Genomic DNA, 13,935 nt, shown 5'->3' on the forward strand with positions numbered 1-13,935 from the left:
AAAGGACATTTTGGGTACTAAAAAGGCTACTCTCCTAGTTTCTACAAAATAGCAGCGGAATTTCCATTAATTAAAAGCGATTTTACCCGCAGGCAGCATCGTTTCTACTAGCAGCAGTGATTCAATCTGCGTCTGAGGAGATTGTAGACAGCTGTTATTTGCGCATGCACCAGCGCGTGGCACACGTGAGTCATTACTGGCAACAGAACCAGGAACTACTGTATAATCAAGCAGCGCTTAATATAGTGTTATTATGCCAAAATACTTATTTAGTTTTAAATGAAACCATTGTAATCCTGAAAGTATTCCCCCTTTTTTCAAAATGTAACTATAATCTGATTACTACGTTTTTTGACGTAACTGTAACGGATTACAGTTACTGGATTTTTGTATCCTGATTACATAACGCCGTTACATGTATTCCGTTACTCCCCAACCCTGCTAATAAGTATAGAAAGTATAGAAAAATTTGATTTTTTTTACTTTTTTCCCCACATTTTAAAAGATATTAGTATCAGAGCCCGTCTTCCTATTAGAAATTCTCTGTTAGTATCTAAAAAATAAGTACTAGTGTAGCATAAAAATAGGTACTAGTCTAGTAACGTTAGGCTTTAAGGATTAAATGTTAAAACGGCTTTGCCATCAGCAGTGTACTTGCACTTCCGGTGGTTAACTTACTTTGTTACCTTTAGATGAAAAGTAGATCAGTAAACTTAAATAAAATTGCGATATAGACCAGTGTCTGTCAATATTAAACCGCATAAAGAGTATTTAAATAGCAATCATGCATGTTCTGCGTGTCTCTGTGAATGAATGGCACAGACGCGCTGTTTCATTTACCACACGCACACACTGAGGCACGCATGATGCTTGCGATGTTCTCAGCCTATATGAGGACATTAATGCACTTCATCAACACAGCCGCTCTGCGAGGCACTTCAGCAGCATTTTAACTTCATTTGAGAAAAACTATCGTCATATCATAAAACACAGAGAGACTCAAAGATCTACACGGCAACCCGTCAAAATAAAAGTTTGGTTTAACCTTTGAATAAAGTTTTGCTTAAATCATTACATTTTAAATAATTGGTTATAACGATTTAATTAAACCATTAAAATGGAATCAGGAAACCAAACAAACAAACAAAAAAGAAACTTTTGGGAGATGCGAGAGCCAAGTAGTCCTGTGATAATTAATAGGCAGCCATGGTGGTGTTGTGTCAGTTTTCTAGAAGACGATATCTAATGTGAGTGTAGTGAACATCATTTAATCCCATTTTTAAGTTGTCATATATGATAACTATAGTAATAAATATGATATTTTGGTAGAAACAACATTCGGAGCCACGGTAGCAGCTACGTTTTGGAAGGAAGAAGGGGCTTTTATTCCATTTCCGCTGTAGCGTGCCAACCGGAAGTTGGATCAGGGTCGAGGCGGCTGCAGTCAGTTCTCTTCATCACTCTCGTGCGTGACGGCCATCTTCCTTCAGCTCGAGAAGACTGTTCCTGCAGACATGGCCGACTATTCTAACGTGGCTCCGCCGTCCTCAAACTCCGGTGCAGGGATGAACGATGCTTTTAAAGACGCCCTTCAGAGGGCCAGACAAGTGAGTACTTCGAAAGAGTCTGAAAAGATTTAGTATCTTCAAGCTTTCCGCGTAAAAAACAAAATGAAGCCTAGCGAGCTCGTTTGCTAATGTGAGGCCTTGATGCGTTGCAACAAAGAGGTTTCAGTTTAGCGTTTTTTTTTAATCATTTACTTCCTTATTTCGAGGTTTAGCGGAAGCAGAATGTCGTGTTGCAAATAATACTTGTGTCTTATAGTACAGATTAAAAGGAAAACAAATAGTTTTAGCTCCACATTATTAGATATTTACGTGAGCTGTAATTTACACACAAACAAACTGGCACTTAAGGGTGGAATTAGGCCATTGGATATAGCATGGCCTCTAATAGATTCCGTAGATGGTTTCGGTTTAGCCATTTTATAAGCTAAATAAGCGAAGTTTCTGCTAATGTATAGAAAAAGCTAAACTTTTTTGTTGTTGCTGCTGAGTCGAACTAGTTTTGTTCAGGAGAACCGTAGAGACTCAGATAGGCCTCGTACTGTTACAGGTTTGTTGTGATTATACAGAATAATCGAAAACCCTTTAACTTTGTAATTCACAATATCTTTTTAGATAGCGGCAAAAATAGGAGGTGATGGTATACCACCCTCTCCATCCTCCAATGAGTTTGGTTATGGAGGACAGAAGAGACCCCTTGAAGATGGAGGTAAGTTCACAGGAGCCATGTTGCGGCTTTATTGTTGAGCATATTGGTCAGTGTAAAGCACATTATTATTGACTTGTGATCTTAAGATCCTGGGGAACTGATTATGGCTGTGACTTTTTTAATTAGCCTAAATGAATGTGCTATATTTTATATTTTGAGCCTAGCCAAAACTTTAAGTCATGCCACATGTTCATATTTTCATAAAACAATAAAAACGTTATACTATTTATGCTTTAAACTCGGCAAATTTAGCAAAAATCGCGTAATTTTTATATTAATTATTTTTGAGGACTGTACATTCAGGCACTAAGTCGAGCGTCCAAGCAAGGCTTTCTGTAAAAATGCTTTGAAACAAAGTTTATTGTTGAAAGAGTTATAAAAAACTTCAAACACAAAGGGTGCTTGGATGGCATCTTCATGCTGCTTCAAATAACTTTTCCAGACGTGTTTTCCTACCTTATTTGTGGTGTGAACGCTTAGGCCTACTCTTTTAGGCAGTTTGGAAATTTTAAATCTGTATAACTATAAAATAAATCTAGAAATAAAATTACAAAGCCACATTTTGGTTTTCACTGTTTTGCTTCTATACTGGAAAGCTGAAAAAAGAATTACATTTTCCATGCTAGTCGTGAGAATGGCAATTGATGATACAGCAAGCGAACCATGTTCCTATGTTGGATAAAATGTGCACATTCACTACTGCTCAGTCTCTACCACTGTATGTGTTTCCTAAAACACATGTACATATACATACAGGGCTGTGCAATCCCTAGTGGATGAGAACAGTTACTTCATATATATAAAAAAAAAAAAAATACAATCACATTTAGTAATACAATCACATTTAATAGGTTCTGTATTTGTATATGTAAAGACTTTTTTTTTTCAAAGCCTGATTTGTAACCCCAAAAGGGCTTTCTCTTTTTAAATTAATCCAAAAAGTACATGTTTATTAAAGTAAAATTAAAAAAGTATAACCACATTAATTATAAAAGATATTAAACTTAAAAGAATTACAAGAAAAACAAATAAAACAAAAGGCCTCAAGCCCAGGACCAAACTGGAAAAAGGAGCGTCGTATTATCAGTCTGTTAAACGCTGGTAATCCACAGCACCTGTCACTCAACTCCACCCTGCAAACACAAGACACACAAAACAGAACAAAAAACTCACCACAATTCAAGGAGAAGGCTAAACCGGGTGGTGGAAACACTTATGCAAAAAAAAAGCCTTTTCGAATCATGTCAATTTATTTTTTTATTTTTTTGACAAGTCACCAAGTTTCATGCCATTCCAATTAAGCAGATTTTTTTTTTTTTAATTCTCAAAATCTAACAAATGTTCTGCCTAAAATGACTATCAGAGGGTTAAAGGTTTTTCTTATGGATTGTTTGCTGTAAGCGGCTGATCATATGGTTAACTTGGTCTTTTTGTCCTCTTTAGATCAACCAGAAACCAAGAAGGTTCCACCAAGTGATCGTAAGCATCGATTGTTCCACATTGAACTGATTAACTATTAAAAATGTGTTTAACAAAGATGTGGCTATGTTGTTTGGTCATCTCATAAGTTCATGCTTTTATTTGCTCCAGCTTTTTCATCTGTAATGGGAGGCATGGGTGGCCCAAGGTACATTTCTTTTAAACAAAGTATTTAATGCAAATATATTTCAAATATTAATGCATTTAAAAAAAAACATTAAGTACATTTCTGCTTTGCATATTTCTTCTAATAACGTGTCTTTATGTAGGTCTATATCAGAAGAGTACAAGGTTCCAGATGGCATGGTCGGCTTCAGTAAGTTGTCCGATTCGTTTTTTCCGAATTCATATCCACGACTAGAGGCTTTGGAGGACTTTCATTTAAATCTCATCAATAATCCAGTGTTAATTAATCACTCATCTGCAGTCATTGGAAGAGGAGGAGAACAGATTTCAAGAATCCAGCAGGACTCAGGCTGCAAAATACAGATTGCTCCTGGTGAGTCAAAATGCCGTGCCCTGACATTGTGTATCTGAGTCTGAGGCTCTTTGAAGCGTAAATGAAAATACTCTTATTCTGCACTCTACCCAACAGACAGTGGTGGCATGCCTGAGAGATCAGTGACATTAACAGGCTCACCTGATGCTATTCAGTGAGTATCTTTACACGTTTAAAACCATTTCATGGTTAAAATGGGTATGGTGTTTTAGAAGTGGGTGAAAACAAATGTCCATTTTCCATAATAGGGGTGCAAAGAGGTTACTCTCAGAGATTGTAGAGAAAGGCAGACCGTCTCCTGCATTTCACCACAATGATGGACCAGGGATGTCTGTTCAGGAGATTATGGTCCCAGCCTCCAAAGCGGGTCTGGTCATTGGAAAGGGAGGAGAAACAATCAAACAGTTACAGGTAAGGTTCACAGATGTTTAGCAGACTGGTTTATTTCGTGTTCAGTTAAATCTGGTTTGGAATTCCTACTTATTCTCTGACTTGGGACCATAAAGACTTTAATCTCTTTACATGTTTTCCAGACATGTAATTACTAATTTAACTGATCCTGAACTGAATGCTCTCACTATACTTTAATCCCTCCCTAGCTTGTACTATTCTGAATAATGTCAGAAACAAGTTGATTGTTAAAGGGGTCATATAATGTAATTTTTGTACAAGCTAATATGATTCTTTAGGGTCTAAATTAAAAGTTTGTAATATACTTTAATTAAAAATTCTCATTAGTATTGTAAGAAAACACTAATTTTACCTGCTCAAAAACAGCTCTGTTTTCAGCACGCCGTTTGAGTGCATGTGTCTTTAAATGATTTTTTTTCTTTGCTCACCCCGCCCCACTGTTCTGTGATTACACTGTTGTGACACAATTTAACACAATAACCATAACGCGTTGTTTATTATAAACATGGGATTATGAATTATATTGAGAACGTCATACATAGAAAACATGCTGTAATGTACCCTGAGTGTAAAAATAGCCGCATTCATCGTGAAGCGTGCAGCAAGCGATTTGCAAAGATTAATATAAAGATTAATATAAAGGTTAATAAAATGTTACACTCACTCACTTCTTCTGGAGGTGCAGCTTTTTTCAGGAGCAGCTTCTTAGCAAAACCAGCTTTATACTGATCCTCGTTTGTAAAGCAGTCTGGTGAAATGATTCGCGCAAACATGAAAGCATTGACGTTGATCGCGGGGAATTCCCTTCGAAAACAAACTCAGCCACTGCGTCTTCAGCTGTACGGATTTAGGAACATCAAAATGACTGCTGTGTTCGTTATTACACCCAAGAACGCCACAATCGCTTAGACGCCATTCTACTCAGTGCTCCAGCTATCAGCAATGAACGCACCTGTTGGCATTGTGGGAGGGGCGTCGATTTTGTGACGTCACAAAACCGAACAGCTTGATTCAGGAGAGGGGGAAACATATAAGAAGATTAAAAAAAAAACACTGGATGGATTTTTATCATTTTATGATGGTTGTGTACAGGCACTGCCAACACACATTTCAGTGCAATCAACTTGTAAAAGTGCATGTACCATTATATGACCCCTTTAAGTGCTTTGTGTTTATTGCCTCTTTAAGATGAATCGCTTGCGTTCCCCGTTTGTGAGTCTCTTTGGATAAAAGCATCTGCTAAATGAATAAATGTAAAATGTAATTGTTCAAAATTTGTTTAACAGGAACGTGCTGGAGTCAAAATGGTCATGATTCAAGATGGACCCCAAAACACAGGTGCTGATAAACCGCTCAGGATCTCCGGCGATCCTTTTAAAGTTCAGGTGAGTACATTAAGGCATTTGTATTGCTACATCGTAATTATACTAAATTATGGATAATATATCTATTTTGAAATGGCATGTCTTGGTCTGTACAGCAAGCTAAAGACATGGTGATGGATCTGATCAGAGATCAGGGTTTCCGGGAACAGAGAGGAGAATATGGTTCTAGAGCTGGAGGTGGTGGTGGTAGTGGTGGTGGTGGAGGAGGAGAAGGTGGTCTGGATGTAAGTACTGTTTGATGAGATGAACCTAATATTTTGACACTTTGTGAATTTATACATTAAAATTTTGAAAGGCAATTGACTATTGAAACTCTTTTGCTGTTGCTTTAGGTCCCTGTGCCAAGGTTTGCAGTGGGAATTGTGATTGGCAGGAATGGTGAAATGATCAAGAAGATTCAAAATGATACTGGTGTGAGGATTCAGTTCAAACCAGGTGAATAAGTTTATATGCACTTCATTGTAAAAGCAAAAACTAAATTGGATTCAGATCTTTGACACAAATTCCTGTCCTTTGCTTTAGATGATGGCACTACACCAGAGAGGATCGCTCAGATCATGGGGCCTCCAGACAGGGCTCAGCACGCAGCAGATATAATTACTGACCTACTGAGAAGTGTGCAGGCAGGGGGCCCCCCTGGTCACGGTGGGGGCAGAGGGAGAGGCCGTGGGCAGGGAAACTGGAACATGGGCGGCCCTCCTGGAGGCCTGCAAGAATTCACTTTCACTGTGCCTTCCATGAAGACCGGCCTCATTATTGGCAAAGGTTAGTTGTTGCTGATAATTACTTTACCTTTGAAAGGATATGCAATTTTATGTTGTTAATTGGGTAAATGAATTAACTTTTTTTTGTTTTCTCTCTCTCTCTCTCTCTCTCTCTCTCTCTAGGGGGTGAAACAATTAAGAGCATCAGCCAGCAGTCCGGAGCCAGGATAGAATTACAAAGAAACCCTCCACCTAATTCAGACCCTAATATAAAGATCTTCACAGTCCGTGGATCACCCCAACAGATTGATTACGCCAGGCAACTGGTTGAGGAAAAAATTGGAGTTGAGTGCCTTGGTTTCCTAACTAAATTTTTTGGGTGAACATGAAGTGCTGCTCAGACACAGTTTATTTCTGGATTAAAGTTATTAAGAGAACAGACTTTTTGAGGGTGAGGGAAGGTTAATGTTTTTGATTAAAGATTGAGGGCATATTAAGTACTACAACATTCTGTAAAACAATTAGAATGGTCAATTTTGATTTCATACTGGCACTAAAATGTTTTTGTTTTATTATAGGGTCCAGTTAGCCCTATGGGTGGCCCTCATGGTCCTCCTGGGCCCCACGGAGGTCCTTCTCATGGCCCCCCTGGTCCACAAGGACCTCCTGCTCCCATGGGCCCATACAACCCTGGGCCCTATGGCCAGGGCCCTCCTGGACCACAGTAAGAAATTTCTGCTTCATGATGTTTAGCACATTGTTAGTGTTTCAATTTTTTCTTAAGGAGTCAATTCAATTTGAGATTAACTTAGTGCATCTTATTTTTTTCCTCAGTGGTCCTCCAGCACCATACCAGCCTCAAGGCTGGGGCAACGGATACCCCCACTGGCAGCAAGGGCAGCCAGATCCCAGTAAGTGCCCACATTTGTGCAAATTAGGGTTGGTTCAGAGTAATATTACTCAAGTTCTTTTCCTCATTGCTAGTAGGAGGAAAAATGAAATTGGCTAAGCGGTTGTTTGTTCTCCAGATAAAGCAGCAGCTGATGCTAATGCTGCTGCATGGGCAGCCTATTATTCTCAGTACCAGCAGCAGCCCCAGGGCCCCATGACACCCACCTCAGCAGCCCCAGGCACAACCCAGTCCAATGGACAAGGTACTTTTTTACCTGCACTCCACAAAAACGCCACCGTCCCTTTACTGTAGACCTACAGTAGCACTTAGTAGGCTTTCAGTGTAGCCATCACTGCACAGTACAATGTTTTTTGTTTTTTTTTATGGTCTTTATCCGTTGATCTGGGGTGGCCTTTTTCGACTAGCACTCATGGACAGGGCAGTTTCTGAGACACTCAACCTGTTTGTGCAAAGTGCGTCACCTAGCCAGGTGGAGGACTTTCTGCAGCCTTTGAAAGAATGGTTGTCAATTTCTCATTGTACCATTTTTAACAGGTGACCCACAAGCTCCAGTTCAAAGTGGACAGTCAGATTACACCAAGGCCTGGGAGGAATATTACAAGAAATTGGGTATAAATATTTTGTAGCTTCAGGTTATTTTCTTTGAGAGAGCAGGTTAAGTAGCAGCAGGGCTTGAATAGCCAATCTGTCCTTTTTTACTTGTGGAGTCTTGCGAGGGAAATTAGTGGCGTGAGAATTTTGTTTTTGGTGCTTGTCCACAGAAATATTGGTCTCAAACCCTGCTGTTCAGAATGAGGAGCTGTAGTGTCTTCAACAGGTAGAATAGGATTAACACATTGACAACCATGAATGAGATTGTACTTCTCATTTTCGTATATGCCTACAATGGATAAATATCTACATTTCCAAATTTGTGCCTGTTATTACTGTATTTCAATGCCGTTGCACTTATAAATAGAGCTGGGCAATAACAATAATTATCGCGATACAATTTCTCGAATACAATTATAAGGAAAGTTTGATATAATGTTTATGTGCCAAAAGCGGAACTAAACGACTCTATTCATTCAAATCACGCCTCATTTATTTGCTCTGCTTAAACGGCAGTGCAGGGCGTTCTTACTAGAGCAGATGATTCGTTTACTCTCGGATCGTTCTCGAGCACTAAACAGTGCTGGGAGAAGCGCTCGAATTCATTGAAGAACACGAATGTCTCTGTGATTTTAAACTAGTTTAAACCAGATGAAACAGCGCTGAGAAACACAAGAAAAATTGTGCCATGACCGATCCAGTTAGGCTTTTCAATCTACAGATCATCATCATCATTTACCATGGATTTACACTAACTGGCTGGCCCACTGGGAAAACTTCCAGTGCTCCAGGTATCCACATGGTATTGTGGCAGAAATGTGGTATATTCATATAGACATGTATTAAAGGAGTCATTGAATATGATTGTTGTCATTAAATTATAGCATTTGTGCATTTGTATTTATAGTTAAAATGTGTTTTTCATAAAATGTAACTGTGGTATTTACCATGGTGGTAAGGTGCTATATGTGGTTTTACCTATGGTCATCATGATCTAAATGAATAATATGGATGACCAATGGTTAATTTTAACAAAATTACATCTGCATCCCAACTTGAGCTACTGCTACTGACAAATGTGCATTTCTAGAAGACAAAACGTACTGTTATTAATATTGCAGCCTGCACTGCAAACTGTGGCGAAGATGCGCATTGTCAAAGTCGGGCAACACAAACTATCACCCGTTAGAACATGCAGAAAATAAGAGCGTTTTTAGAGGTATTTTTTAAGGACTAACTTGTAAGTTAACTTGTGCATATTTTGATGTAAAAAAAATGTTATTATAAATGCTTGGAATATTCTACCTCCGATTTGTTAACTGTTCACCTGTTTGGCATGTTCTGAGAATAAAAAGTAGTTTAAAACCACAATTAACTTTCTGGTTTTGACAACTTTTCACTCGGGAGTAAAAATCTGCCTTTTGAATTTAAAAGAAATAAAGGTTTGACATTTATCGTGATAATTATTGATAATGTCATTTTTTTTTGCCCATATCGCCCAGCCCTACTTATAAATATTAAGTTTGAAATTGCTGAAATTTGAAAGCCTTAATCTTCAATTCATGTTTTAATTGAACCGTTATTATAATGTTAGTAAAATATTTGTTTTTTGTCTGATAAATTTGGTGGTAGACTTGTAGTCTAGTTGCATGTTTTGAACAGAATTGTCAGTAGATAATTCAGTAATATGTGATTGTTCTGTGTAGACACGTGATTAACGTCTTTTAGATCTTGTGTCTTCAGGTCAAGGACAACCGCAACAGGACTACACAAAGGCATGGGAAGAGTACTATAAGAAACAAGGTGAGACATGAGCGTACATGCATGGATTTCTAAAAGTTTTGGGCAGCTGCAACTCTTTCACAGTCCTCTGCAGTAGAGCTGCTGTGGACTCGGCTGCCCTAGAGTAAAGTTGTGGGTTTCTGTCCCGGCTATCGGAGGTCGTGTTGCCGGGGTCGTTCCCCCACTTACAGACATTGTCAGGACTTATTTTGCTTTAACCATGTACTAATTGGTGATTTATTGTTGTTGTTCTCTCTTTAATGCTTTGCGTTTTGTTCAATCTCAGGTCAAGCTGCTCCTCAGGCGGCGGCAGCAGCGGCGACGTCTCAGCCGGGAGGTCAGCCGGATTACAGTGCGGCGTGGGCAGAGTACTACCGCCAACAGGCAGCGTACTACGGCCAAGGCGCCCCTCAGGCGATGGGAGCTGCACCCCAGGCTCAGCAGGTACACTCCCACTAAAACACTTTGCCTTTTGCTCTCTTCAGATGTGCATGTGTACTGTTTTTGTTCCCCCCCACCTTTTTTTTTTTTTTTTTCTTCTAACATTTGCTTCCACAGGGTCAGCAGGTTTCCAGATGAGTCATCGATACAACACTTAACCAAACACTTTCCTCCTCAAACAGGCTTCTTTTATCTATTTTCTTTTATTTATTTTTTTTATTTTGGGAGGGTGTTGCATAAATGTTTCTGCTCTTAACATGTTGTGTATTTCTTATGTATTTCTTCTGCACAGGGCCAGTAATGTGAAGTGGACATAAAGTAAATGCTACATTGTCAGAAAAAAACCTTTGTTAAATGTTTGGATGCAGACGCCATGATGAAGATCTTAATTTCATTGGTTTGAGTGTTTATGCTAGATCGCAGACCGGCTCCAAAGTCAAGTATATATATATTTTTTCCTTTTTGTTTTGCCACTCTTGTAAATGAACGGTTTGTTTTTAGTCGGGTAATATTGGTCATTCCAGCTCCTGTATCTCCTGTATCTCATGTAGTTTTGAGACTAATCTATAGAAATTTCCATGTAAATCATCTCAGTTTTAATATGATATGCCTGTTGTGTTTTGCAATAAAACAATGAAACCTCCTGTGTTGGTAAGTGGGGTGCAAAATTGGGCAATGTTTTGTGAAAATTTCATTTCCTGTTTTCAATGGGACGGGGTAGGGGGGGTCTTGTATGCAAATTTACAGAAAGAAAATGTTGCTCCTTTTTTTTTTTTTTTTTTTTTTTTTTTTTTTTCTCTTCAACTGTCTACATTACCCCTGATATTAAGTTTGATTCCTGGTCTATTTTAAAGTCACAACTAAGAGTATCAATGATCATTTGACAAATGGAAGGCTATGGCTGTTTTTTGTTTTTTGTACTGGTCATTGCTGTGGATGTAGGTGTAGGCAGGTTATCTAAGGCAAAGTGGCTTGGTGTTGGCAAGGTATGTGATTAATTCAATAACTCTTCAGTGCTGTAGTGTTGCTCATTCTTGTACTGCATTTCACCTGGTTTGTTGAGGTAGTGTGCACTGTTAATGAGAGACATTTCCTCCCTCACAGGCAAGATTAGGAAGGCGGTAAGCAAGTATGCGTCTTTACATAAACTGTTCCTTATATATTGTGACTGCAATCATGTTGCAAGTATTTTTAGTTTGTTCAAGTTTGCTGCTTTTTTACAGGGCAGGTCAAGTGTTCTGATCAACAGTCATGCCTTGCTAAATTACTTGTCCCCATCATATATTTTTAAATGTCTAAAATCCACCAATTGTGTATATATTTATATCAATATTGCTGGCATTTCTAAACCGTTTTGATACGATTAAAAAAAGCTCAAATGCGAACGTGGACTACTTTTTTATCTACCCATTGTTTGTTAGCATTTTTCCAATATAGGCCTGTAGGTTTTTGGAGACTCTGGCCTTCCACACCAGTGAAATGAGCTCTCCACTGTAAGTACAAAATGTACATGACTTTGCGGCCCAATTTGTTATGCTGTCAATGCATTGTCTTTGACTTACTGAAGCGCAATGTATTTAAATATCTAAATGTTGCCCTTTTTGGGTAAGTATGTCAGGGCTGTAATTTTGATTTTACATGCATTCAAGATAATGACTGACTACCCTTTTTCACATTGGACTGTTATTTTTGCCATAACAGCGTTGTGTGATATTTACAAATTGAGTCATTGCCATGTTGACACTGCTTTAGTCATTTAAGACTTGTCTCTGACTTCTCGTATGAAACTGTGAACTGTATCACTGTGTTTAAGTCAGGACGTCTGTAGAAACAGCATCGTTTTCCCATCTGAATTAACACTGACTAGACATTTTTGTGATTTGTACTGCCAAGTGTTTTGTACTGCATAGACCCATAAAGACCCTCAGCAAATGAGATGTTAATTAGTATTAATGTCCGATTTCTAAATCTGTGCCTGCCCGGTTTTGTGTGATTTGAGGTCATTGAGGCTGTCAATTTGATTCAAGTTCTTTTGATCTGACTGTTCATTAGTGAGCAGTGCAATGTCTAATTTTGCAGTGTCATCCCTGACCTTGCACCTTAGGTTCTGCAGCAATAACACAGGTAAGAGTATCCTAAGAAATCAAAACAATTGAACCTGTGATCTAGTGTAATGCTTTTCACATTTGAAACCGAGGTCAATATGTGCCGCTGTCTCTTGTAGTAAATAGACTGGCGTACGCCACAAATGTGGGAATTTAGATCTGCTGGAAGTATGTTTTTGTCCATATGAATTGCATGGCATTGACTTGTAGCTCACAAAACAATGTTTTTCCTCTGACTATCTTTAACTAGGATTGTTATGCTTTTCTAAATGAACCCAATGTGATATATTTTTTAAATTTGATTACCAATTTGTTAGCTTCCTGGTAAGTCTGTTTAGCGTGGTCCTGTTCTACTGTCATAAAATGCATGCAGATGCGTAATGATCCAGAGCTAGTCCTATGAATGCACTCTGATAACTGACGTATACTGTATGTATGCTCATGTTTCATTGGTTTGCAAGTTTTCTTGATGCCCCTCTGTAGTGCTAATGTTTGTCCTACATTGCTGCCTTCATTCTCACTCACAGTGTTGAAGATGCTGCAGGCGTAGTTCGTAGAATCAGGTCCTAGTTTGTCCGTAAGGAGGAGTCCTTTGAGTCTGTCCCTCTGCTGAACGTAGACTGTTCAAGGGCTCCAATTATAAGGTAAAATATATACCATGAGGAATCTGTCATTGCAAAGTCAATGTTTCTGTTAGTTTAGGGTGATGCCAGTTAGTTTTGAATATAGAAATGTTGCCATATGTTTCTGTATTATTGGTTGACTAATAGTTCTATCAAATGTTCGAGTACATGCTTTGCCTTTTGTTGATAAGCGTAGGGATTTAATGTGCATCATTGCTGTACATGTGGACCATGACCAGACCAGGAACTTTTTTTTCTTTTCTTTTTAATAAACATTTGCCAGACTGGTTTCAGTTTAATAGTTCCTTTAAACTTAGTCTTTGTCCATTGCTGCATATCTTTTTGTATGCATGCAAGATGTGCTTTCCTTTGAGCAAATTGTTCACAACAGAATTCGTGGGGGTCTAAAAACGAAGACAAAATCGGAGGCTAGCTGAGAAATTTGGAGCATGCCTTTGAGGTAAAACAAGCTATCATGAACTGTTAAAGCTGTTGAATGTACTTTTGATTTTTGCTGAGAATTGTTGGTCTGAAATGTTGAAGATTGTTGCCATTGTCATCAATAAAATTGTAATCATTACAAATGGTTAAGGTTTTTATTTCTCATATAGTGACTTCAGTGTTTCTTTATACAATACATTTATACTGGCTTGACATGGAAATTGTGAACTAAAACGAGCAGTTTTAACTCGGGCTTATAACAGGACAAAATATTTGCATTAGGTCAC

The 13,935-nt window shown here is 38.5% G+C and overlaps 1 protein-coding gene across 8 annotated transcripts; it reads left to right on the plus strand.

The window, feature by feature from the left end:
• Positions 1–1,346: 1,346 nt before the first annotated feature.
• fubp1 (far upstream element (FUSE) binding protein 1) lies at positions 1,347–11,123 on the plus strand. Of its 8 annotated transcripts, none has more exons than XM_081375448.1 (19): positions 1,347–1,607; positions 2,181–2,274; positions 3,718–3,753; positions 3,865–3,901; positions 4,023–4,069; positions 4,181–4,252; positions 4,349–4,406; positions 4,501–4,663; positions 5,950–6,048; positions 6,144–6,272; positions 6,381–6,483; positions 6,571–6,813; positions 6,936–7,096; positions 7,331–7,476; positions 7,587–7,663; positions 7,781–7,906; positions 9,985–10,059; positions 10,325–10,482; positions 10,772–11,123. In XM_081375448.1, exons 1-19 carry the CDS (start codon positions 1,515–1,517, stop codon positions 10,778–10,780), a joined length of 1,926 nt encoding a protein of 641 aa, XP_081231574.1. In that variant the 5' UTR covers positions 1,347–1,514; the 3' UTR covers positions 10,781–11,123. The 8 variants fall into 8 exon arrangements, with proteins under 8 accessions (XP_081231574.1, XP_081231576.1, XP_081231573.1 ...); XM_081375450.1 differs by having other exon boundaries at positions 1,442–1,607; positions 10,000–10,059; XM_081375447.1 differs by lacking the exon at positions 10,772–11,123 and having other exon boundaries at positions 1,442–1,607; positions 10,325–10,632.
• The last annotated feature ends 2,812 nt before the right edge of the window (positions 11,124–13,935 follow it).

This window comes from Scardinius erythrophthalmus, assembly GCF_964197995.2.
Source record: "Scardinius erythrophthalmus genome assembly, chromosome: 9".
Taxonomy (NCBI): Eukaryota; Metazoa; Chordata; class Actinopteri; order Cypriniformes; family Leuciscidae; genus Scardinius; species Scardinius erythrophthalmus.

What these genes read in the sequence shown, in the direction of transcription:
- fubp1 (XM_081375443.1), top strand. Translation starts at nt 1,515, where the DNA reads ATGGCCGACTATTCTAACGTGGCTCCGCCGTCCTCAAACTCCGGTGCA. An exon ending in GAAGGTTCCACCAAGTGATC is followed by an intron (nt 3,754 to 3,864) that starts GTAAGCATCGAT and finishes TATTTGCTCCAG; the next exon opens with CTTTTTCATCTGTAATGGGA. An exon ending in CAGGGCCCTCCTGGACCACA is followed by an intron (nt 7,477 to 7,586) that starts GTAAGAAATTTC and finishes TTTTTTCCTCAG; the next exon opens with TGGTCCTCCAGCACCATACC.